Raw genomic sequence first — 25,231 nt, 5'->3', positions numbered from 1 at the left:
CATGACATTGAGCATTTCAGAACACATAAATCTGTCACTAGTGTTGAGTTCAGATGAAAACTGACACACTCCAAGCTAGAACCTGGCAACTACCTTCCAGAAAAACAGGGTGTACATGGCATTTCGTATACTAAATCCAGCTTATGTGTCCTTCCATACTGAAATCTTTCTAAGACTTCCTGGTTTGTGATTTGGTGGATCAGATAACACAATTCTCTTCCTGTCAAGACAACATAGGTTAGAGCACTACAGTTTCAAAGTCAGTTAACAGACAATTAAAAGCTTTAAGAATAACTCTGGATACAGAGCTTGTAAGGTACAGCCACCTGCAATTACAATTCATACTTTAAATGCAGAAAGCCTAAGGTAATACACCTGTTAATAGAAAAGATGATAGGCAACAAGAGAGTTAAGTAGTCTACAAAGCCACATTTATTTGCACATGTACAGAACAAAGCAACAGATGTTATTGTTTTCCATACAAAATTATATAAAAACAGTATTCACCTTCATAGATAACACTGTACCACCTTAGGTTTATTAAATACATTCAGAAAGCATTCTTGCACGCACACAACATTAGTATTGGGTAGTCCCATGTAACTCCAACACTGCAATGTAATTATTCATAGTGGTATGAAGGGATCAAAGATTAGTCTGCAACTAAAACCAAAGGAATCCTGGTTGAGAAGCAAGCTGAAGTCTTTCTTCCACTGGCCACCAAAACAAGGATCATCATTGAAGAGATTATCTATATATAGAACATAGCTGTAAATACTACCAAAGCACCTGCAGAAAGCAGGCAAGAGTGATTTTCCAGACTGACTTGAGCTACCTTGGCCAGTGTTAACATTCCCATTTAATTACTGCTTGCCTATGGATAAGAAATTTTTATAAAACTGGAAGATAGACAGAATTGACTAAGAGCCTGCAGTTACAGAAGAAAACAAAAACTATAGATTCAAATCGATTACTTTGCCTTCCTACCCAGCACTGGAGAGATTATTTGCTTTACTAGGTCTTAAAATTCTCATTCTTGCAAGGAATAGAGGGGAAAGACAAAATTTTGTATTTCCTGCAATGCTGCCTTCCTACATATAATCTAAAAAGGGGAATTTAATTGTCAACAGGACATCTCAAACAATTTATTTAAAATGCACATTTATTTCTACAAAAAAAAGTGTATGATACAGAAGAAATGATCACATCTACTTTAAAGGTATACCTATTAAAATATACAGAGAATCTTAATGAGTACAGGATATTTAAAAAAAAGATGCAAAGGAGTGTTAATCTTTTATTTTTACATTTTCAGGAACTTCACATAATTTTGGTAAGTAACCTTTTACAAAATTATGTAAAAAGTACAAGAATGCCTGGTAAACAGTCTGCATTTTTCCAAAAGATTTTTTACAGCATGCAATTCTTAAGGCAGCCTTCTCTTCCTCCTTACAAGGAATCCTTTCACTCAAATAATCTTCTGCTGCAAAGATTAGGCTAGGGAAGCTTGGTCTCTTCTGTTAACGCCTTTTGTCTTTCCTGTCTGATTTACGGTCTCTTTCACTCCGTGAAGTTCTCTTGCCTGACCGACTACTTTCTGATATAGATCTCTTTCTGTCAGACCTTGAACTTTTATCCTTTGAGCTTTTAGTATCTCTACTACCACCTTTTGAGGACTTGTGACTTCTATCTACTCCTGAAGCATCCCTTCGCTTCCTGTCTGTGCTCCTTCTGCGTTTTCTATCTCTGTTATGGCCCCTGCCTCGGCTCCGACTCCTGCTCTCACTACTGCTCGAGCTGCTGCTGCTACTGTCCCTGCTCGTACTCCCACTTGTAGTGCTGCTGCTGGTGGAACTGCTCCGACTGGAACTGCTGCCAGTGCTGGAACTACTTGCACTGGTAGTACTGCTGGATGTGCTACTGCTACTGCTGCTGCTGCTACGGGTATGACCAGTTTTGTTCCCTGCCCTACCCCTGCTTCCACTCCTAGTCTTACTCTTACTTTCTGCACTCGGTGTCTGATTCTGCTCTGCCTGGGCTTCAGCCACCTTTACAGACACCACAGCATTTTCATCCTTGTCTGTCTGGGGCTCTGTATCCTGAGTGGACTGAGACAACTGAGGTGATTGTGCTAGTGGCACAGACTGTGGCTGAGACAGAGCCTCAGCCACAGATTCTGTCTGAGCTTCAGGTGTTTTCTCTTGTGTTTCTTCCAGTTCAGCATTATTTTCTGTTTTGATACCTTTCTCCTTCTTGGGAGAAGGAACATTACACACTTTTTCTGGCTGAGCATCACACTCTGTTTCTGGTTCTATTTCTCTGCCATTTTCATTTTCTACAGGTTCTACACTATCTGCCTCATTCATTTCAGCCACATCCTGATCATTATCCACAGGCTGAATGTTTTCACTTTCGTCTTTTACAACTGTGACCTCCTCATGCTGACCATCCTGTTGTTTGTCATTCTCCCTCACCTCAGTAGGCTCTTCTACTTTCATCTCTACGTCATGTTTCTGCTCATCCTCTTCCTGTTCTTTTTCTGCATCGCTATGCCCTGAACCTGAACCTATTTTTCCCTTTTCCTCCCCTACCTCCTCCATTTCTACATCATTGTGCTGATTACCTGTCTCCATCTCTTCCACCTGCTGAGCCACCTTACCCTCTTCCTGCTCCTTGTTCTGTTCTTCCTTCTTTTCTTCATTCTGCACCTCCTGATGTTCTTTTTCCTTCACAGATTGTCTTCTGGGTCTGGCCTCCATTTTGTTAATCTGCTCTGCAAATTCATTTCTCCTGCTTTCAAAGAGCGCTAGGGAATAAATGCATACATAATAGTTAAGATAATCTACAGACACTGAGGTCTACTTACCCTTTAACTAAGAGCTAGTAAGTTATCAAATTGTTCAACTCATAAATATTGCAACCTTGTCCTTTCTGGAGTAGCAAGCCATTAATGCATAATGAAAGAGACTGCTAGTTACCTTAAGAAAACAAAGCAAAGGGAAGAGTAAGCTCAGCTGAGAATTTGAAAAGTAAAGCCCTAAATCTAAGCTAACAAAAACTTTTTGACTTCATTAGAATCAAACCAACCAATAGTATATCAAAAGAATACCTTAATTTCTCAGTATTTACCTATTAAGGTTATACTTCCTAAGGCAAACAAAAGACAGTCAAAAAAAAGCAAAAAGCTAGCTAGGTATTAAGAAAGCTTAATTACTGTAGGCGATCCAGACAGGTGAGCTATCTTCTCTTGCCTCCCAACCCCACAAGATAAAGAAAAGCGCCTAATAAAAAAAACCAAACCAACCCAGTACATTCTTAGTTTAATAAAAAAAGAACAGTAAGACTACCATCAATCGGAGCATTTTAAATTGTTCTCCAAAAGAAAAATATAGTCATCCTGTGAAACAGAAATGAACACACATTGAGGTAAAAAAAATTATCAGAAATTTCGAATGGTATGCTTAAGAAAGTACTTCTCAAATGCTTTGTAAACACCTGCAATTCCTTGTGTCTTCACAAAATCTGCCTTTTCAAAAATGAAGTTGCTGCACTTGGAAATATCTGGATACAAAAGCCAATATAAAGGACTGTTTAAAACACATACCTCTGAAATTCTGCATACGCATCTTTTGACTTCTTGAAAGAGAATCAAATCCCATTCAATATAAAAATAAGTCACTGAAAGAGTAATTTCCACTTATGATGAACACCCATGTAAGAATATAGTTTGTCCTAAGCATGAAATTCATGTATTTAAGCATAGACTTAAAATAAATTTGTATGGCAAACAAAGGGAGGCAAGAACAAGGACCTTTGTATCACAAAGAGCCTTACCATTCATCTTTTTCTGTGACTCGTCCATCAGCTTCTGCGTAGCAGGACACATTCTGCCAGGTATGTAGAATAAATGAGGTTTTGTCTTTGTTCTTATGTATTTGATTATTTTAGCATTATGTTCATTCCATTCTTCTTGCTGAGAAACGAAAGAAAATAATGCTGAGATACACAAGAATAGTTTAAACAAGAGAAAGATCAAGAACGAAACAAAAACTCACCAACTGAGCAAGCTCAACCTTTTGCTCCAATAACCGCAGCTCTGTCTGTTTAGCACGTCTTTCTTCAAACAGTTCTCGCCTCTCATTTTCAACTTGCTTTCTCTCTTCCTCTGCCTGCACTTCAAGTTTCTGCTCAATTTCTTGTCGTCTCTTTTGCTAAAATAAATGAAATAAAATATTTTTTTCTATATCAAGAGAAAGTGTTCCAGTTTGATCCACTTAAAAATCCTCAATTATTTACACCATTAAAGGCATTCCTAAAAACACATTAGGAAATACCTCCTAAACTGCAGCTAATGAAAGAAAGGAGTGTCACTGCTTGCTGGCACCTAATTTTTTGTTGGTTTAACTATTTAGTTATGGGGTCCTGTGAATTTCTGTGTGCTTTACTATCTTTCAGTTTCGACTTAAATTTTCAATATAAGCTTAAATAAGTTGGGTTTTTTCCCCCAATGGCAGAAAAATAAAAGGAATGTATTTGAGCTATCAGGGAAATCAGGTAAATTTCCCACTTGGGAGAGAAAGAACTAAATTCCTCCAGAAACAAATGAAGGACTGCAGACTGGTGTTTGTGACCAACAAAAATTAGATTGTGAACACTTCCAGTATATTAACTGCTAATTATATATATTACTACTATCCAGGAATGCTGTTTGTATACCCTAGACTGCCATGTGCTCAGATCGTACAATAACTGTTCATTAAAAAATAGAATTTACTGCCTGGACAACAAAATAGCTGTGTTGTAAAACTCCTCAGGCCTTGACCTGGATTTATAGCAAGTGTATATGTATGAACAAAAAAAGATCTCCATAGGTACTCTCAGAAAAATTTTGTAAGGAGCAGTAATTCTTCCAAGTCTCTTTGTGCAAACACATACTATTATAAATTAGACAGGGACTCCATGTTTCTAGACCATCCTGATAAACAGCTTTTTGTTCTAATGCAAGCAGGCAAAAGTGAACTTTGGTCTTATGTGCCACATGACAAGGTAGGTAAGCCACCCAAATACTGCATCTGAAAGTAATCAATACCAGCACTGTGAGTCAGCTCTGCTGTCATTATACAGAAAACGTTTAAAGTTTAAATCTTTCTGCTTCAACTGGACTGCTGAAATGCAAACTTTAAAACATTGTTTTTAATTTAAAGGTTATTAGTGTTAACTAAATAACTCATTTAGTGCAACAGTAAACAAATACCATAGCCTTCACAAATTAAAAGGGAATAAAGTTACCACCATCCCATATACAAGTTTTTTGAAGTAATCCCTAAGCTACGCAAAGGCTTTGCTTCAGTACAAACACACGTTTATTTATTACATCAAAAATTCTGGTTATTTGTACTGGAACAGAAAAGAGATTTCTAGACAGATAGCATAATAAAGCATAGATTTCTGTATACTTGGTTATAATTTAAACATCTGGAACACACAAGGGTAGGCACTGCTTCATCAATACTGCATCACTTTTATTTCCAGAAATAGCCTATGATTTCTTAAATAGTTACCTGATTAAATTCCATTTAACATTGCCTTTTTGTTTCCATGAAGGTCAGAAACAGGGTTACAAAGTCATGGTAAAAATGCCTTTCCTGCCTCCCTCCCTCATTCCCCTGAACTGAGACCAAAAAAAACCTACACACAATCTCACAATTTGCTGCACCTGCAACCTACACTGTAGGGAACTTTCATTCTTACTTGAAATAACTTAACCAAACAATTTTGCTTTATTATTTACAGTCTGATAGAATTAAAAGTAAGTACCCTCTCAGTAGCAATAGCAACTGTGGACTCCTGTTTAAATTTTTGAAGAGTGCCCATCAGCAAGCCAAATATACGTCGATTCCTGAAAAAAAACAAACCCACAACAAAAAGAAATTTGAGATTCAGTTCAAGTACTAAGATTTTTATTTATATAAATAATCAGAGAAACTTTCCACCTCAAGGATACTTATTTTTAAAGGCCCAATAGTACCCAAGGCCATTAGCAACAGAAGACATACTGACTGTGCCAACAGTCCAGGATATAATTTACAGTGACAGATCATTTTGCTTATGAGTAAGACACAGCTCTTATGTGCAACACAGAACAGCTAGCACTGGCAAAACTGGAAGCCTGCACATTTTTCATCTAGAAGTAATAATATAAGATTTAAAAAAAAAAATCTTAAAGCAGAAAGTACTGAAGAAAAAAAGTCAAGTAAACACACTCCACAATCTGCTTAGACTAAGGAGAAATGGAGCCATAGGGGAGTGAAAACTTATCTATCAGGGCTGCCCAACAATGAGACACTGCACTGTGGGATGAAAACAGAACTGCTCTCATCTGATTAGGTGTTGTTTTGAGAAAAATAAGTAAAATTCTTCAACAAATTCCCTTCTTCTGAGCAAGAACTTTCTTGACTTCCACCTTCAATTTATTTTTATTCAATCCCAAATTAAGTCTTTACAACCTGATGGAGACCTTCTTATTTGCCTTGAACCTGATAAAGTGAGAAAGGAAATGCTACTGTCTTCCCTAATTACCACTCTATTACAGTGGCACAAACCTCACATGGAAAGGTAAAAGTATATTAAGTAATAGAAACGGGAACAGATAAAAATTGAAAGCCAGAGATCACTGAAAGTGCATTTGTATATGAATGACATCCCAGAAGACACTGAGCAAAATCAGGAGTTCAGGGGATGTTGTCCTCTTAAAGAACCTTCCTCCACCACAATTCATAGGGACTAATACTGGTTTTCTCATCTCCCTAGAGACTACTAAACTGAAAAGAAGTAAAACTACAATTCTGAGGGAACAAGCTTATAGTGCCTGAAGCTCTAGGAAGTTCACTAAGAATTTTGAAGTCTCCCTGTATGGGAAACAATTAGAACCTAGTAAAGGAAGACCCTAAGTGAGGTCATAATTAAAAGAAATAAGCAAAATGCCAGTTGATCTGTGGGGACTTATCAGAGAAGATTTCTATAGTTCCTTATTCTGGTTCTAATTCTTCTGTTTATTTGGTGTATAATTACTACTGCACCAGGTGACTTGCAATCTGAAATGGACGGAGTCCAGGAGGTCAAACACGGCTGCAAATTTGATTTTCCAATACCTCTTACCAATAGAGCTGCATTTCAGTTAGGATTTTAATAGCCCTGAGAAAAATAAAATATAGGAAAAAGGAGATATACATAGGAGGAATCTAAAAAGCAGTAGGTGAAATGAAGGCAAGACTGCACACACAACAAGAAATCAAAATAGTACGAGAAAAGAAACATGATGGACCCATTTCATTTAAAAAGAGAGGCAGAGGGAGTGAGGAACCATACCCAAAACCCTACTTCAACCAACAAAATAAATGATGAGCCAAGACAGCTGTAATAATCCAAGACATGAAGCAACCAGTGAAACTACAGATATTTCTGTCTTACTCAAATGATGTTAAAACACTAGCACTAGCAAACCTGCTCCTGTAGGTAGCCTGAAAAGTAGAATCCATGTCAGTTATGTGAACAATGCACAGGTTGCTGCTTGTGAAGTATTTTCAGAGAATACTTTTTAAATTAAATTTTATACCATAATGGTAACTCTTCAACATAATCTTTGATACACAACAGCTTGTGTGCAATATCTTTAAAATCTAAAGCTACTTTCTATGACTTTCTGGAACTCAAAAGTACCACGTTAGTGTAAAAGAGATTTCTGCATACCTTTGTTTTCCTTTCTCATCCATATTTTGATCTTGTATAAGGTCTCGACGTGTTCGCTCTTTGGAGGTAGCAACAACAGAAGATGGTAAGGCTGGCTACAAGACAGAAAACAAACTACTTTGTTCATCGTGCTGCAGGTAGGTTTCCTCTTGCACAGCTCCATTTACTATACATTACCTTTTTAATATCATCATCCTCTGCGTCGCTTTCTTGGCGTGATTCTCTTCTTGTCCGACGTTCTCCACCCAGCCTGAGGAAGAAAGCCAGTGGCCATTAGAGAATGTTTATTTAGGAGGGAATCTCTTCCAGCATGAGAAAAACACAAGTGTGTCTAGTCATAAGAACCAACACTTGGGTGAAAATCTCCCCACTGTTCCAACAACCAGTAAGTAACATTTTACAGAAAGAATCTATTGTTGATGAAAATCAGTGAGACAGAACAGTTTAAATTTTAATACAACTTGCAGAGCAATAAAAACAGAAGAATCCACAAATACCATATTTGACTTTAAAAAAATACATTTGGAATTTATTCTTTTAAATGTTTGTGCATTTCCAGAAATCTCTAAAATGTCTACTGATATAAAGGGCTCACTAGACAGATTTAAATGCATTGACATGGAAAGGTTGGTATAATTTCTTAAACAGGAAATGCTGTTCAAGTTACCTACCAAATACCTATGGGAGAGAGGCAGACAGATTACCACTTGAGACATGTATGAACTAAGGCTTTAACAAAGAACAACTTAAAATAAATAATTTAAATCAAATAAATCCCAAAATAAATAATTAAAGTTGAAGTAATTTTCAGCCTTCCTTTTCAGATTTGTGGCACAGCACTTTCCTGTTTCCCAGCTTCGTTTTCTGCTAACTCAAAAATTCCAAAGCAAGCTTTGCTTTGGTTGAGAACTACCACTGCACATTAAGTGTGCACAGCACTTAAACTCACAATTATCACTCACATCTGATGGATTTGCAACCAAATGTGAAAGCTCAAAACCTGAGTCCATTGTCACATTGCCTGTATTCAATTTATTGAACAGGTCTCAGTCATAACGAAATTTGTGTTCACTTCAAACAAATGTCACAACTAAGAAGAATGTAATATAGCAGACTGTACGCCAAATAAAACCAAAAAATTACAAATACCTTTGTATTGCTATATCTTTATATTATTGCTACCAACTTTACGTTGCTCTAAGGTATGAAAAAGATTTCATGGAGTGATTTGCTGTCACCCAAATTATTCCCAACAAGTCTTCAGTAAGTAATCTCCAAAGAAGACTGTGAAAGTTCCCAGTTATTACCAGTTTTTTGTTTACTCTTACAAATTCTCATTCAGAAAAGCAAGTTGGCTGCATTAGTTTTTGCACTCACCTACTGGATGCACCTTCAAGATCCCTCTGTTTGGCTGGGGGTCCTCCTCCACTATCCGAGAATCCACGCCTAGAAAGAAAACACTTGTGGTCTTAGAACAAGCTAAATTAATCCCTAGACCACTTCAAGTCTGCACAATTGAACTATAATTTTGCTTTATAGTCACAATGAAACATAAATTTTACTCAGCTCTATCACCATTTACTGTTAGCACTGCAATGAAATGTTCAAACATGTTGCATCTAATTTCACCTTGAATTTCTGCACTTATTGAACTGAGTAGCTACAATGAAACAAGCATCCCATTGTGTTCAAATAATCTTATCTGCAGTAATTTTCAGGATGTGCTTTTATCTACATGTGTTTTAAAATCCCTCCTAAAACACCTACCAGTTTTTAAATCAGCAAGAGACTGATTTTGAACGATTTCAAAGACAAGGTCGCAGCCACCACACAATATCACCCTTCATTTTGACGTTTCCTCTTTATTTTTCAGCCTAACAGCTGAGAAGGTCGGGGAAAGCCACCCATTTAGACATGCTGCAACTCAAAATGAAGAGCTGTTTTAAACTTAACCCCCAAGGCCTGGTAGGGTAGTTCTGGCGCTCATTCGAACAGTACCGCAGCGAGCAGCGGATGTAAACGAGGAACGCACGACACTCAGCGCGATGGCACGAACCACTGTCAGGGAAAGGATGGATGAAACTCCGCTGGCCGTTCTGCGCCTCCTTACCTTAGCAATAAGCTCCCACGCCCTCTACCTCCACCGGGGCCTGCGAGGGCTAGCAGCCTGTTTTGAGGGGGCCTGCAAGAGACAGTGAGCGCTGTTAGTGCTGCCTGCCCAACCCCGGGGCGCTGCTGCCCGCCCGGCCCAACGGGCCTGCGGCCGTTCCGTCCTGCGCTCCGCGGCCGCGGCCCACCCCCGCGGGGCAGAGCTGTCCCATCGCCGCACGAACGGGGCGGGCACGGCCCGCGCAGAGACCGGGGGACCCGCGGCCATCTGCGCGCCACCCGCCCTGCAGGCCCAACGAGCGCCCCCCCCCGCCGCCCGGCCCTTCCTTGGCGGGACAGCGGCGTGCCGGGCGCTCCCCGCCTCGCTCACCTCACATCATTGGGGTCCCGGCCCGTGAGCTTGCGGATATTCTCGTCCACGTGCTTGAGGCTTTCCTTGGCTTTCTCCAGCTGCTCCTGCAGCGCACGCACCGCCACCGCCATCCCGCCTGCCGCGCGGCCTGGCCGGGCCCCGCGCGAGGCAGCGCTGGGAAACAGGGGGGACAGGCCCCGCCCACTCCGGCGGCCGCGGGCCCGGACGGCACAGCCAATCGCACCTCGGTGGCCCCCTCTGACCGCCAATCACCGGGCACGAGAGGAAGGGGCACGCCCACCAGGGTGGCTCGCCAAAAGCGACCACCAATCACAGAGCCCGGGGGCAGACTGGCATCCCGGCCGCCCAACTAGTGGAAGGCTCTGCCTGCTAGCTCGACGAATCAATGAAGGGGGCCGCCGGAGTGACACGACACAGAGCTAATAAGAACTCAAGCGTCATTTCTTTGTAGCCCAATCAGAAAACCACTTCGAGGCCGCTTGTTCCCACCCGCCCAGAACACATCCTGCTTTCCTCAATGGGGCCGAGGAGCCGGCACGCTCGGGACTCGGGCGAGAGCCAATCAGCGCTGAGCTACCAGAGGCGCTTGTGCCCGGCGAGCCAATAGACGGGGCCGTTACTTGGCGCTGGCTGCGGTGGCGGCCTGACGGGGCCGCTGCTGCCCTCACATCCCGCCCGGAGCGGCGTGGCAGGGCAGCTCTGCGCTGCGCGTCAGGTGTGGCGCCGGGGGCGGCGGCGAGGCGTTAAACCACGCTCTTCCCCGGCTGCAGCCGACGTCGCTCTGCGGCTCCCCGCGGCGGGCAGGGGATGGCACGGGCGCTCTCTCGGAGGCAGTGACACACGCGCGCTCCGCCTGGCTCCAGCAGTTTGGTGGGCGGGGCAGCTCCGCCGGAGGGGCGCGTTTGATCCCCGGCTCCGGCCCTCGCTCAGGACCCTGCGCTGCCGGGGGCGCCCGAGTCTGCGCACTCTACATAGCCTTAACCTGACAGCCCCTTTCCCAGAGCTTCCCCGGCCCGGCCGGTACTGCTGGGCTTCGGCCGGGATCTCCAGCGGGTGTCCGGGCCCGCCCGGAAGGGGCGGTGGCCCTGGCGATGGCGGACGAGGCACTGTTCCTGCTGCTGCACAGCGAGATGGTGGCGGGGCTGTACCGCGCCGCCGAGCAGGGCGAAGGGGTGAGTGGGGCCGGGACCGCCCCGGGGCCGGCCGTCAGCGGCCGGGGCTGACGCTGTGGCCGGGCCCTTGTGTCTTGCAGGAGAACGGGCGCTGCACCACCAAGCTGGAGAGCATGGGCTTCCGCGTCGGGCAGGGGCTCATAGAGAGGTGAGTCCCCGCCGGGCCCTGGCAGCCGCTGCTCGTTCTCGGGGCTTTCACCTCGCCGGTAAAGCACACCTGCCCGGGCAAGGTGCGGTGGTTTGGCTGGACGGAGAGTGCGTTCCTCTTACCAGCAGTCGTTCTGGCATCTCCTCTTTTCGTATCTCATTCTTGTGAGGACCTGTGTTTGTGTATCGCGGGACAGTTTTGAAGTGTGTTGTTTTCCTAGTGCTTCCCGTCATGAAAACCGAGTCAGGGTACATGGTTACTTTTAATACTTACAATTATCTTTAATTCTACTTTGTGTAGACTTTTGCATGTTTCCTGCTTCTGGTATGTTTTGTGACTTCATTCTTTTTCTGATTTACTTCTTGAGCATAATTTTATGATTGGTCCTGAGTCTATTTCATTTTTGTAAAGTGCCCTCAGCCCTTGTGACTCCACGACTGAGCAGCTCGGGCCCTTTGGGGACCGGCGGTGCAACTCCAGCGCCCTCGTTCCGAGGTCTTGTGCAGACTCCTGGGTTTCTGAATCATGCTTTTGTTGAATAAAGTGGTCCTTTGGTGCCAGATAAATACCCTCAGTGAGGATCCGAAATAAGCAAGAGAAAGAAGTCCCTTCTGAGAAACGGGAACAAGTTTTATATACTTGGTCCTATGTTAGAGCTCTTTTGCCTAATTGAAGGACACCTTTCAAGAAGTAGTATAGGTGTGAGCATTTTATTTGTCTTCTATTTAGATACTTTTTTGAAGATAAAACTAATGGAGCACTTTCCACCTTTCTGTATGTCAACTATGTTTGATAATCATGGAATTAAAACAATTTATTGTGCTAGCATATTGCAGATACTAAGATAACACTGTGTTGCTCTTAAAATACTTGATGAATGGACAGTGAGGCTACAATGATACTGTGCAATGGTTGGAAAACTAATTTCTATAATAACCTCAAAAATTATGTTGTATAGTACCATTAAAAATATTTCTATGTTTAATTGGTCAGGTTATGTGTACCATCATTATTGATATATTTCTCACTTTTCTCTTAGGTTTACAAAAGACACTGCCAGATTCAAGGATGAATTAGATATTATGAAGTTCATTTGCAAAGACTTTTGGACAACGGTATTCAAAAAACAAATAGATAACCTAAGGACTAATCACCAGGTACTAATGCTGTAGATTAAGATTTAACTTAGAAAGGTGGTGAGAGTTTTGAGTTGCTAGTGCATTTTTTGTTTTTCTTGGTCTAAAATTAATCACCAGATAAGAAACCCAAAATGTTCCATATTTGTTTTGTTTAAAAAGCTTGTTTTTCAAAATTTATATTATCATGTAACTTTAGAGTACAATTTAATAATTGCCTATGATGTTTTTATTGCCACCCTCTTTGAAAAGACTAAATGGTTTGAATTTCATGAGCACTGTTGCAGTGTGACAGAAAGGACAGTAATGATTACAGTTGATTAACATTTAAACAAGAACTTTTTAATCTGTCTCTTAATAAATGTTAGTAAAAATAGTGAAAAAGTGATGTTATTCTCTAAACACCTATTTAAATAAAATAGCTGCAGTGAAGTGATTTTTTTAGTTTGAAGAATGTTAAGAGTTTTCAGCAGTTGAGACAGTTGTAATCTTTTGAAAATACTTGTATAAGAAACAGTGGAGAAACTTCTCAGATTTGCATGGTGGTGACATTGTGCTGTATCCATGTGCTTTCCTGTATCAACAGCCACAGTTCTTAAAGCCAGATCAAAATAACTTAAGGAGCCATTTTACTAGAGTAAAAAATCTTTTTCCTAATTGAATCACTTGGTTTCCTTATGGCCATTTCCCTGTTGTGTCAAATTAGGAAGAAGAGAATTTGTACTAGGATTGTGCCAAGTAAAATATTTTTCAGTGACTTATCAAGTAATAAGAGATAATTATTACTTTAGAAATCTGGGGTTTAAATTCAAAAAAGCGGCAGTATTGAGCTTAAGGGTCTTAATTGTATATGCAGCCTTAATTTAAGTTCAAGTCTTATGAAATTCTGAAGTAGCACAGTCAGTAGCAAGGAAATGGCAGGTGTAGCTAAAGCCATACTGTGTTTATACTTAATTTATTAAGATGCATATTGTTGCACTGAATTGTATTGTAGAAAACACCACTTTTACTTTGACTGTCTGCTGGATGTAGTTGCCTGTACTGCTATTAAGAAAATAATTCCCACTGAATTTGAGAATAAGAATAGCGATGTGCAAAACCCAGTGAAGATGGATATTTGATTGTAAAAATCAATATGCATTTGATATGTTACCAAAGACTTTCTAGAAGAAGTGTACATAAACATTTTTTAGGGGTAACTGATCATATTATTATCTAGAGGTTTTTTTTGGTATACTCACAATTAAGAAAATTTTCTTTTGATATTCCTTAAGTAAAGTAAGTAAGTAAATAATACAATCTAAACTTAAATCACATATGTCTTAATCTACAATTTTATTTTTCAGCCTGAGATCATATATATTTTATCTACAAATCAAATCCATTCACAGAAAATATGGGTTTTATATTACTGCACATTTAACTAAACCCCTCAATTTTTTCTTTTTAAACAGGGTATTTACGTCCTTCAAGACAATAAATTCCGTCTCTTGACACAAATGTCTGCAGGAAAGCAGTATTTAGAACATGCACCAAAGGTACCCTTTGATTCTATGTGGGGGAGGGTCTACCAATTTCATTTTAATTACCTTCATCTGTTAATAACTTTACATTTTGTAATTAAATAGATACAAACTCTTCTGAAGGGCACCTAAAGATATGCGTTCAGAAGCTGTGTGCTTCTTAGAAAGGCATCCTGTTTTAGAACAGTGGATTTGATTTATGGTTCAGAAAATGGTCTCGGTTATTGTGAAACTTGCTGCTGTTACATTTGAGTTACTTCATGGTGCAAGTGCTTGTCTGCCACTACCTGCCACTGTCACACAGATTCTTTCTCTTCAGGAAGTATGTGTTTTCAGAAACTTTCTTTAAAATTCCCAAAACACACTTGGAAGATGCTATTTGTTACATAAAACAAGGTTCTGAGATGATGTGAATGTTCAGAAAGATCTTCTACCAATTAAAAATAGTTTAGAGTGCAGATGCTGAGTTATGGTAATAGTTCAGGTAAAGTCAGTCCCTCTGCAAAACCTATCATAGAGCACTTTGGCTCAAGTGGATTAAAAAATGGGGCATTCAGATCTGTTTTATGGTTTCTTAATTCTTGATCTTAGTCCTCCCAGCTGGCTGTGTCCTTGGGATTTTTTTTTGTGTTTGGTGAAATGTTTCTTTTATTTTGCAACACGTATTTTAAATATCTGCGGGTGTTTGTATTCTAAGGTATGGCCTGCACAAGAATGCTGTCTTGGACTGTTTCTCCTTTGTTGACTTCAATACCAGTTGCTAATTTCAGCCAAGTCTTGGGAATAATTGTTTTAAGGATATTAAGTTCCTATAGGTTGAATGGAAAGAGAAGGTGACTCAAAATAAAAAATAATGAGAACAATCTGTGTAGTGAGCTCCACTCTGCCAAATATTGGAGCTTTCATCTATTAGAGACCTGACAGTCTCTCAAAACCTCCATGGTTTTCTGTTGTCCAAGTATTGTGTTCTTGAGTACTTGTTTTCAATCTTTATCAACAAGCTTCACTGTTGACACTCACTTGAAGTGCAACTTTTTATTCAGTATTTAGCATTCACCTGTGGACTAATCAGAGGAGGCCTATCAAATCTGGGAATAAAGAGTATTGTAACAGCTGAAGTTTCATCAATGCCTGCATGTAAGTAGTACTTGGAGTATTCAATTATTAGCTCACTTGGTAACTTTCCTGATTCTGTGTTGCTGTTATAATCATTTTTCAAGGTGGGATTTGTTTGAAGCTGCTGGGCCATAGGAGTCCATGTGAACTTCAGGATATGGCTTGCTACTATATCCCTTAGTATTTAGAAAATACTGGTAGAGGATAAGCCTCCATGATGTTGAATGAAAAGTAAAACTAAAAAGTTGTGTTTACATTTAGAAGCATCAAATGTCTAAGGATGTGTGTCCAGAAGGTTATTTGCACAAGCTCTTTCTCTGTAGGACTCATTAAGGATGTTAGGATGTTAATAAGTAAAGACCATTGTAACTATATAAGCTGCTCAATTAAAAGTTTCCACAGATTTAGCACATATTTTAGGTTTAGCTGACAAAACTTCTTTGGTGTGGGACATGGTCAACTTACAGACAAAAAGAAAAGAGAGAAGCTGTTCAGCATGGAATTAAAATTTAAATGCTAAATTTAAATAATGGCTCAATTAGTTAATGCTAAATTTAAATAATGGCTCAACTGCTTACAATTAAACTGTAATTTAAGACTGAAATGTTCCTTACTATTTCTTTGAAAAAAATTTACAAGAAAATAATTACTTGGAGAAATAATTCTAATGGTAATAACATGATCTGACTCTGCTTTTCCTGCAGGTAAATTTCAGGTGATGATACAGAAGATGTAGAGCACATTCAAATCTGGGTATCTACTTTAAAAAGCCTTTGTATGTGGATTCAATATCTTGGCTTAGTCTTGTATATAACATGTAAATTATAGCAGTGTGCAGCACAATTCCAAAATATATAATAAATGCTCATAGAAATAAATTAACACTACGCTTGTGTCTTGGTATGAAATTTATTCTATACTAAAGTAATAATTTATACATGGTAAAAACCATGTACTCTACATATTCAGCAAAACCTTTCAATTACCAAAAGAGCCTGGAAGACCAGAGACAGAGTTTGAGAATAGAGAAAAATCCTGACCAAGACTAAATTTGAGTAAGAAATGAATGTGTGTGGTGTTGCCTGACTTGAATGCCCAAGTGCTACCTTTCCCCATTCACTCTGGGAGGCAGCCCTGGAAGGAGGGCTGCAAAATGGGTGACACAAACCTCTCACTGTGGGGTTTGGACTTGTACCACTGTGGCTCAAAAACTTGGCTAGTCACGAGACATGGGCATCCCTGCTTTGTTTTTAAGACAGCTTTTGTATTTCTTTGATGGAGCCTGCTAACATGTGAGCCAACAGCTCACACATCATTAAAGATACTAGGTGGAGACCTTTGTAGGGTTGTAGTTTGGGGCAGTAGAAGAAAACTTGTTTTTGCATAGTTCAGGAGTTTCTCCTGTCCCTTAAATTAGCAACTGTTCCTTGTGTCAGAATGTTTTATACCTAAGGTTGTCTATACTGGCTAAAGAAGGAAATGTATTCTATCTTCTTGTGTATAAATTCAATATTAATGTAATTGTTTTTAATTGCTAGCTACGGTTTACTTCTGTAATGTACTACTCAAAAAATAGTAATGTTTATGTTTTACTGAAACAATTGTTTCAGTAACATGCTGGCTATTGTTCAACTGCTACACAGTGCTAGAGCTCAGGCACCAAAACTTGAAAAAACACATTCAGCCCTAACTCTAGATTTCTACAGTAAGGCTGCTGTTAAATAATATGGAGTAAGAAAACCCACAATGTTTAAGAACAGTCTTTAAAATCCTTTCGTTTTATTAAAAAAGTCCTCAATAAGTCTGTTAGAAAAAGAATAATAATTTGTAATGTAACCTCAGACTTCACCTAATAGCAGTGTCCATAGATTACTCAGATTGTAGAAATTTCTAACCAAGAATGTAGTTTACAAAGACAGGAGCTTGAGAGATGATGCTGGACACTTCAGTTACCACTTTACAATGATGGTGATGATGGTATTGGAGACACTGACAATCTCAGCTAAAACTCAGCTGAAGTTATTCACAGCTGTCCCAAATGCATTAGTGTGAGGGTGTCCTGAAGGGATTGTGTAATACTCGAGGTCTGAACAGTGCAGTGTCTTGCTGTTAACTCTGATAATGCTCTCTGTACTGTGGCAATGCAAAATACTTGATGTTCTCAAAACAGCCTAGGAAGGCTCGTCAGCCAGGTCACGTTGATCAAAGTACCTAGGAATGAAGTGGAATATGGTAAGAAACCTCCAATGCAACACAGACCTTACTTGAAGTTGTCCGACCCATTGCTTTCTAGCTCTTCTTCTAGTGTTTCTATCATAATTATGGCTTCATGGTTCAGGGGGCTCATCTGAAGACAGGAATAAGCTTACTTTGTTCTTAGGTGTATCTTAAATCCTTTCAGCTAAGTATATTTGCTGCTTTGGCCCAGGGTACTTTTATTTACTTTCACTTTTAAATGGGTTTAGGTTAGTACAAATAATCATGCATTTATGCTGGACATAGATTACTGGTTGAGGTGTATAAGTTGCATTACCTACTAACTAAGCAGATTATCAAGTTCAGAGCTGATATTTGTTCTTCATTCTTGCTCTCCTGGAAAAGAGAAATATTACAGCAATTCTTTTGTTAGCTGTGTCAAATAGAGAAGCTGTTACAAGCCATGCTATGTGTATTTGTAGTCTTCCCTACATTCTCAAGCAAACTTTAGACATGAAAAATTAATTATTAAGACTTCTGAAAAGTGATCCTCCTTACCTGCTAAATTCACCAAGTCCTCTGTGCAGTTATATTAAATCTTACCTCCAGTGCCCTGACTTCTGAACATCGTCTCGCCAGCTGTCGAATAAGGGAGTGAGCTTCAGGTAGCAAAGGTTTTTCAAGGCATGCCAACAGTGCATAAAGCCATCTACCCTGTGAGGATTCAAATAACAGAGTTTGAATTCTAAGTGTTTCCTTGAAGATTCAAGCAATTCATGTTATATAGAGCAGGACTGAAGTGTATGTCTCAAAACTGCATTGAAGTGCTATATGCAATAATTAAATTTTCAAAACCACATTAGACACTACATGGTAGAGAGTTCTGTGTCTCTAGATAAGATTCTTGTGAGCCCTACTCCTGGGTTTCCTAGCATTTTTTTTAATGCTGGCTAAGATATAAATTATTACAGCTGATGCTATTATAGTCTGAAAGAAGGATTATTTTAATAATATCTTAACTATTACTTGGCTATTAATGTTTAACTTCACAATCTGTGAAAAAAACATTCCTGAAGACAGACTGCATGAACTCAGATCTTTATGGAATTAGTGTTTAGATCTGCTTTAAGATTTGCACCACTGTGAAAAGATGTCCTTTGAGTTTTACATCTCTGAATTCTACTGCATTCTTACAAACCTAATTTCTGGTACCAGTCTAACTTCATAATTTAATCACAGTGTTTAGTGGCCTTCATTCTGGGACCTAACCTAAAAGTCATTGTGCACATTCTCTGCCACGTACATACTGGTTAAAAAGAAAACAGTCTTCTACAGGAAAGGACAGAACATGAAAGGTCTTTAGTTGACTGAAAAAAACCAGTGAAATTATGCTAAGCATCATGTAATTTTTCATTACTCTTTTTCTTTGTGGTACTGAAGGAATGAGAAGCATCCACCAAGGTCTTCTGTAGATATGGTGCCCTTACACTGCTGGTCAATCTAGTTGTGGCCAAATGTAGCCTGTCAATCAGGAGTTCTTAGGTTTGATTTGTCACCACATGAATGCAGCTAAGCCTTCTGGTCTGTGCTTAATGTGCAAAAATTAAATGTGTCTTTGTCAGCACACTGTAATGTGCCTCCAAACTAAACTGGAGGTATTGGTAAATAATGTGCAGCACCCTGACAGAACCAAAGCAGCTGGGATCTCTCTCCTCTCCTAAAGCTTGATGTTCACTGAGCCTCGTGGCTGAAGTTATGGGGTGAGTGATACAAAGGGAGGGATACAGAGGGAGCTTGGGTAGTACTTTTTATGTCTGTATCTGTTAAGTTTTGTAATTTTAGCCTTCCTAGAACAAATGTGAATACTCATTTTAGTATCTAATCAAGAAAGTTTTGAAAGTAACAATATGATACAACCATCTACAGAACTCTTTAGAAAATTAAAATAATTTAATAGAAAACTGCAAACAATTTATTCTTTGTTTAATGCATTCATGTGCAAGTAGTTAGAATAAATTAAAAATTACCAGTTCTGGAGTAAATTTTTTCTCTCCAAACCAGCTTATCAGGTATTCTAAGACACTGGTTACTGTTGCCTTCAAAAGAGGAACAGAAAGAGACAATATAGTATCTGCAATGTTTTGTTTTGCTGCTCTTCTACCTGAAGGATTTATTATATAAAAAGTATTTCTACTCCACAGTATTTATTCCAGTTTGAAGTTACGTGTAAGGCTAAAGTAAGTGTTAAAGTACCACATTTGGAAAGAACTTTGTATGAAATGAATTAATTGTGTTAATGAAAAGTTATGGGTAAGTAGCTACAGATTAGGAAAGAAGCATCACACTGACCGGTTGGTTGGTTGCGTATAATGGTGGCAAGTGGGAAATGTAGTAAAGGAAAGATAAGTGTGATTCTTCTAGCCTTGCAATGTACATAAAAGTTCACAATCAAATGGAAGAACTGCACTTAAAACACTGAGAAATTTAAAAACATTGTAAAGCAACTATTGGGGTATTCAGCAAAAATTCAAACATTAAATGTGCTATAGAGAAACTACACAACAAAATACTTTCAGAACTAGTCATGAAAAATCTTTGCTTGTAAAGTTATTTGTAACTGATTGTGAGAAAACGAATACATTCCTTCTGAGTGTACAGTTAATAGAATTTGTAACAAACAAATGCCTACTTTAGGCAAAGAAAAATAGGTAAGCCTTCTGCTACAGAACATGAGACATAATGATTTAGGCAATGTCACTATATGATTCTAAGAGGTAGGCTTACCTGATTCATCCTGCTTACAATACTTAGCAAAGGGGGAAAGCCCACCTGAAAAAAAGCAAGTTGGAAAATGCAAACATTATCACAAACATCTTTGTTCTAATTTAGAACATACTAATATTTTAATTTGATGTTCAGACAATGGTAGTGATTTGAAAGTCTGTTCTGAGCTTTGAAATTTATTAAAAAAGTATCTTCAAGAAAGTTGAAGGTCCAGTGAAGTATCAGAGCACCTTGCGTCTACTGTTACTTGTTAAAGTTTTGGTTTGACAAAATGACATAGTAAAGAACATATTTGTAGGATATCACATATGAGGAGGGTAACTGCATATCACTATGCAACAAAACACTAAAGCAGACTATGAAGAAAGCTTCCATTCTGTTCAGTGAGAACAAAGTAATGACTTTAGCTGATAAGAGATGAAGGAAGTTTCAAATTTTGACTGAAAACATCGACTCAATTCCTGCTTCACTTGGTTTCTGCATAAGAAGAATGTACACTGGCACTTTATGGGCTCACCACAGCTTACTTTCTACTTGGCACAAAGTGGTAATAAACAGTAGGATTGTTTCTGGCAGTTAGTCTAGAAAATAGCTGCTGAAAACTAACTAGAAGTCCTATACTTACCTTCAAGTAATCAATTCCTAAATTTTCATTATCAGATAGTGCATCTATTTCTGAGTATACTCTTTCCCCGAGGCAGAACTTCTTCCAGCCTTCCTCATCCTCTGATTTTGGCTGAAGTAAATAAAAATAAATGAAAACTTTGTAATACTGTGTCTTGAAGACACTGGAGAAAATACTTAAATTGTTGCATGCAACTATAAAGCAAGATTAATTGTGGCTTCAATAACCGGGAAAACAAACCACAGAGCAGTGTTATTAATTCTACTCACCATAGTAACATTGCTGTCCAAATGTTGTGACCGCCAGTGATTCCTGTGCTTGTTCAGGCTCTGAGTAATTAAAACAAAGTCAAATCCCAGTTTAACTCTGCAATATTTTATCCTAGTCACAAATGTATGAAAAGTATATTTTATGACTTTCTATAAATCAGTAGAATATGTATATGTAGCCAGCACAACTGGCTAAATAATTCCCACGCCTCTTAGCAGAAATGTAATTAAGAATCTCATGCTGGGATTTTGGAAGTAACCTTAAAGCTGAAGGCATTTTGAAGTCTATTACAGAAGGTTAAGCTGACATAGTAAGCTTAAACAGTCTTGTAGACTTTTCTTGTTAGAACAATCTTAAGAAAAAACCCACTTTGATTTAATCCAAAAGCACACATAAAGCCAATATCCTGTTTCCTAACAGTGGTCTGTATCTGTATCAGAGGTCTACAGAATTGTATGAAAGAAGGCAAGTGTGCTTTCTTAGCACATTTCTTCTACCTGGCTAGACAAACTGGCCTGCTTAACAGTTACTTGTAGAGAGCTGTAAATGTTCTGTAGCAGAAGGAATTTGTCTCCCACTCTGGTTGTTCCTGTAGCTGTACAAAAGACCACTAAAAATGCTCAAAGTAACAGCAGCTGATGCAGTGGTTGAACAAGTGAATTCTGATGCTCTTTTTAAAATACTTTTTAGGGTAGTCTCATATTTTACAGTGTTAATTCTGGCACAGATAAGACAATTGATTTGAGCATAAAAGAAATACCTATTCAGTGAATAAGCCTTTAGATGTCAGTCTCCTTAGTTCTGTTAAAACCTTAGACTAAGCCTAATATACAGAATGCAGTGTGATCCCTTACAGAAAGAGGGGTAGCTCAGTTACTGTTTACAATGTAGATGCAGTAGTACAGATCTCCTCCTTCACTAAATTTTCCTTCCTGCAAAAGACATGGTACATGAGCTCCTGCAGAGTTCAGTGCTAGTGATGAGCTCATGGCTGGTCACACCTCAGTACCTGAGGTACTCCTACAATGCAGCATCAATGCACTGTAAACATGCTGTCTGCAGCACTGGAGTCACAAATGACCTCTACCTACATTTTATTATATTTTCCATTTCACTCTGTTTGAACTGTGCATAGAGAATAGAAGAATCATAGATTTGGGTTGGAAGGGACCTTCACAGGCCATCTAGTCCAACCCCTCTTCCATTGGCAGGGACATCTTAACTAGATCAGGCTCAGAACCCCATCCAATCTGACCTTTAGTGTTTTGAGAGATGGGGCATCCATCCCTATCTGTGGGATGGATGAAACCTGTGCCAGTGTTTCACCACCCTCATTGTAAAAAAATCCTTATATCTAATCCAAATCAACCCTCCTTCAGTTTAAAACTTTAGTAAAGCTTAGCTGAACTTAGAACCTTTACCCTTTGAGACTGCTTAATTTTCTATTCTTCTTCTGTTACTTCGAGCAGGGTGCAAATGTATCAGGAAAGATTAAAGTCTGTGCTAACTCTACAACCTTACAAATACGTTTTACCAAATCAGTATGTCTCCTCATAATGGGTTGCCACGTCCGTCAACAGGTCCCTAAATTGACTGTATGAAGGGACTTTATGAATCTCCTGATGGGTTAGAATCCACTTGGTTCTTAGTTCATGTTGAGTTCTGCAGAACATTTCCTGCTAGTACTGTGTTTTAATATAACTGCATAACATTATAGGGGTTTTTGTCCTTCCTCAACTACACCATAGCATTTAACCTAAATACAGACATATTTTTGTTGAAGGAGGATTTCTTAAATGTGACTCTCAAGAGTTTTATCAGAGGTTTAAAAGCCACACAGTATATGCTCAATTAGCTTTCAAGAACTTAAAACTCTTGCCAATAAACATCTATCCTGCTACAAAATCACAACACTTCTATACTAGATATAAAGTTATCCCCTGTAAAGCACAGAAATGTTCTATCCAGACAGTGCAAGACTCCTCACAGACTATCTTGTACCTGACGAACAGCTGAGAAATTGGCCACTTGCTGCTGCTGCCACTTGAGCGTTGGAGAGTATCCTTCAGGAGCAGGCTGACATCCAGAAATCTGAGAAAACACTGGCAATAATTATAATGTAAAGAGAGCTTTATAAGAAGAATCCTTAAGAACAAGAGAATCAGTAAATGTTTACTGTCAGGTAAATAATATCCTTGAAATCTTCATCTAAGAAAGGTAATTTCATAACCATATCCAAGGCCGAGTTAAGATTTTGGTTTAGAGAAATTTTTTTTGTTTGACTCTTCTTGTATGTACATGAGGAGGAAAACTAAGTGTTCAAAATACATTGTCAAAGAATTACTTAATGTCTTCCTTTCAGCAATTGTTCTGCTTTAATCTCCCTGCTCATAAAAAACATGACACTGTTTCCTTATCTGCGACAGATAGTATCAATCTTAGGCATTCTGCCTGTCAAGATAGTAAGTTGAGGAAGACAGAAGACCATAAAACCATCTAGAAAATTGTTTGATAGTTAGGTAGATATAACCTCTTTAAAGCTTATCATGAAAGGGTTATTAAACAAAATCTTTCTACAAGTGTTTAAGAATGTCACTACACACAGATGAGACAGATGAAGAGAATGGCTACAAAAGTTACAAGGTCAGATCAGTATTAGAAACTTTCTCTGAGAAATCTAATAGTGAAATTTCAGATTACATCATTGTCATTGGAGAAAGGCAAACTATTTGAAAATAGATTAAAACCCAAGCTGGCAGGCAATGCAACAACGGAAAAATCTGCTTCAACAGATTTGTTGGAAAAGTAAGGAGAAGTTCCAATAAAATATTCTTCCCAAAAGGAAAGAAGTGGTGCTAGAATTTCATCTAACTTTAGTAAAGCTTAGCTGTACTTACTACGGTTATGCTAGATATAGACTTAAACCCAAAGACAGGTATGGATATATTTTTCTTCTAAAATGTATGCAGGTTTTATGATTAAATAATTGTAAAATTTAATGCAACATTTGACTTCCTCAGACAGTAAAATAGTCTGTTGCATATTGACTAGTATGGGGATTATCAGTTTAATCCGTTAGTAAGACTGCTGTTACCCAGCAGTTGAGCAGGGGTTTCTTCAAACACAGACATTTAATTCTGTAGATGCTTTTAGAATCTAGCAGTGCTATTTAGTTATGCCAATGACCCCCCCCCCCCAAATTAATACAACATCATTATAGTAGCATCTTCCCCCTTTTTTTTTCCTCTCAAAACACGTAAAAGCTCTCAAGCTTACTGAAATGTTCACTGTCGGCTTCTTTTTCAATTTTCTGGGATCTATTTGCGCCACGACCACGTCAGGACATCGAGCTGCTTCAATCCTACAAAACAGTAGGCTGCATTTTTTCTTTCCTGTAACAGGTTGATACATACCGGATGTCTTTGAAATACTCATAAAAGCATGGAAGGACCAATCAAGATCATTGAGTCGAACTCCAGGACAGCCCAGAAATCACAGCCTGTGCTCCAGGGCGCTGTCCAAATGTTTCTCGAACTCTGTCACGCCTGGTTCTGTGATTACTGCGCTGGGGAGCCTGTTCCAATGCTCAACCACCTCTGGGTGAAGAACCTTTTCCTCATATGCAGCCCAAACCTCCCCTGACACGGCTCCATGTCGTTTCCTCGATTCGTGTCGCCGGTCATGAGAGGGAAGAGATCGGTACCCGCCCCTCCTGCAGGTGTGTAAAACACCGATTATGCCGGCGAAGGGCAGCTCCCCACGGCCGCCCTGGCGCGCCCGGACACGGAGCCCGGCCCGGGCAGCACCGGCTGCCGCGCCGCTCCCGCGGAGAGGTGACGGGCCCGGCCCCGACCCCGACCCCGGCCCGTCCGCGCCACCACTCACTGGACACGCTTCAGATACTCCTGGGGCGTCCTGGGAGGCACGGTGGGGTCGAAGTCCTCGGCCAGGTCACAGTCGCCCACGGGCAGCAGCCGCGGCATCAGCTCCTCCATGCCCGGCTCCATGGCCGCGCCGCCCCGGCGGCAGA

The 25,231-nt window shown here is 39.6% G+C and overlaps 3 protein-coding genes across 3 annotated transcripts; 1 reads left to right on the top strand and 2 right to left on the bottom strand.

Annotated features, from left to right (window-relative positions):
• Window positions 1–409: 409 nt before the first annotated feature.
• PNN (pinin, desmosome associated protein) lies at window positions 410–10,386 on the bottom strand. The gene is made up of 9 exons (XM_066551997.1): window positions 10,229–10,386; window positions 9,860–9,931; window positions 9,127–9,195; window positions 7,927–7,999; window positions 7,750–7,844; window positions 5,818–5,899; window positions 4,056–4,211; window positions 3,835–3,973; window positions 410–2,806 (listed from the first exon to the last, which is right to left on the bottom strand). The coding sequence occupies exons 1-9, from the start codon at window positions 10,339–10,341 to the stop codon at window positions 1,521–1,523; spliced, it is 2,085 nt and encodes a 694-aa protein (XP_066408094.1). The 5' UTR covers window positions 10,342–10,386; the 3' UTR covers window positions 410–1,520.
• Window positions 10,387–10,858: 472 nt separating this feature from the next.
• TRAPPC6B (trafficking protein particle complex subunit 6B) lies at window positions 10,859–16,213 on the top strand. The gene is made up of 6 exons (XM_066551883.1): window positions 10,859–11,403; window positions 11,484–11,551; window positions 12,591–12,708; window positions 14,142–14,225; window positions 15,254–15,347; window positions 16,031–16,213. The coding sequence occupies exons 1-6, from the start codon at window positions 11,323–11,325 to the stop codon at window positions 16,060–16,062; spliced, it is 477 nt and encodes a 158-aa protein (XP_066407980.1). The 5' UTR covers window positions 10,859–11,322; the 3' UTR covers window positions 16,063–16,213.
• Window positions 16,214–17,075: 862 nt separating this feature from the next.
• GEMIN2 (gem nuclear organelle associated protein 2) lies at window positions 17,076–25,231 on the bottom strand. Its single transcript, XM_066551882.1, has 10 exons — window positions 25,087–25,231; window positions 24,478–24,562; window positions 23,203–23,292; window positions 21,201–21,260; window positions 20,932–21,042; window positions 20,307–20,351; window positions 19,550–19,618; window positions 18,126–18,236; window positions 17,860–17,918; window positions 17,076–17,537 (listed from the first exon to the last, which is right to left on the bottom strand). Exons 1-10 carry the CDS (start codon window positions 25,206–25,208, stop codon window positions 17,498–17,500), a joined length of 792 nt encoding a protein of 263 aa, XP_066407979.1. The 5' UTR covers window positions 25,209–25,231; the 3' UTR covers window positions 17,076–17,497.

The sequence above is a fragment of the Molothrus aeneus genome, chromosome 6, assembly GCF_037042795.1.
Source record: "Molothrus aeneus isolate 106 chromosome 6, BPBGC_Maene_1.0, whole genome shotgun sequence".
Classification (NCBI taxonomy): Eukaryota; Metazoa; Chordata; class Aves; order Passeriformes; family Icteridae; genus Molothrus; species Molothrus aeneus.
The sequence above is the reverse complement of the archived record's forward strand: the minus strand, read 5'-3'. Positions and strand labels throughout refer to the sequence as shown.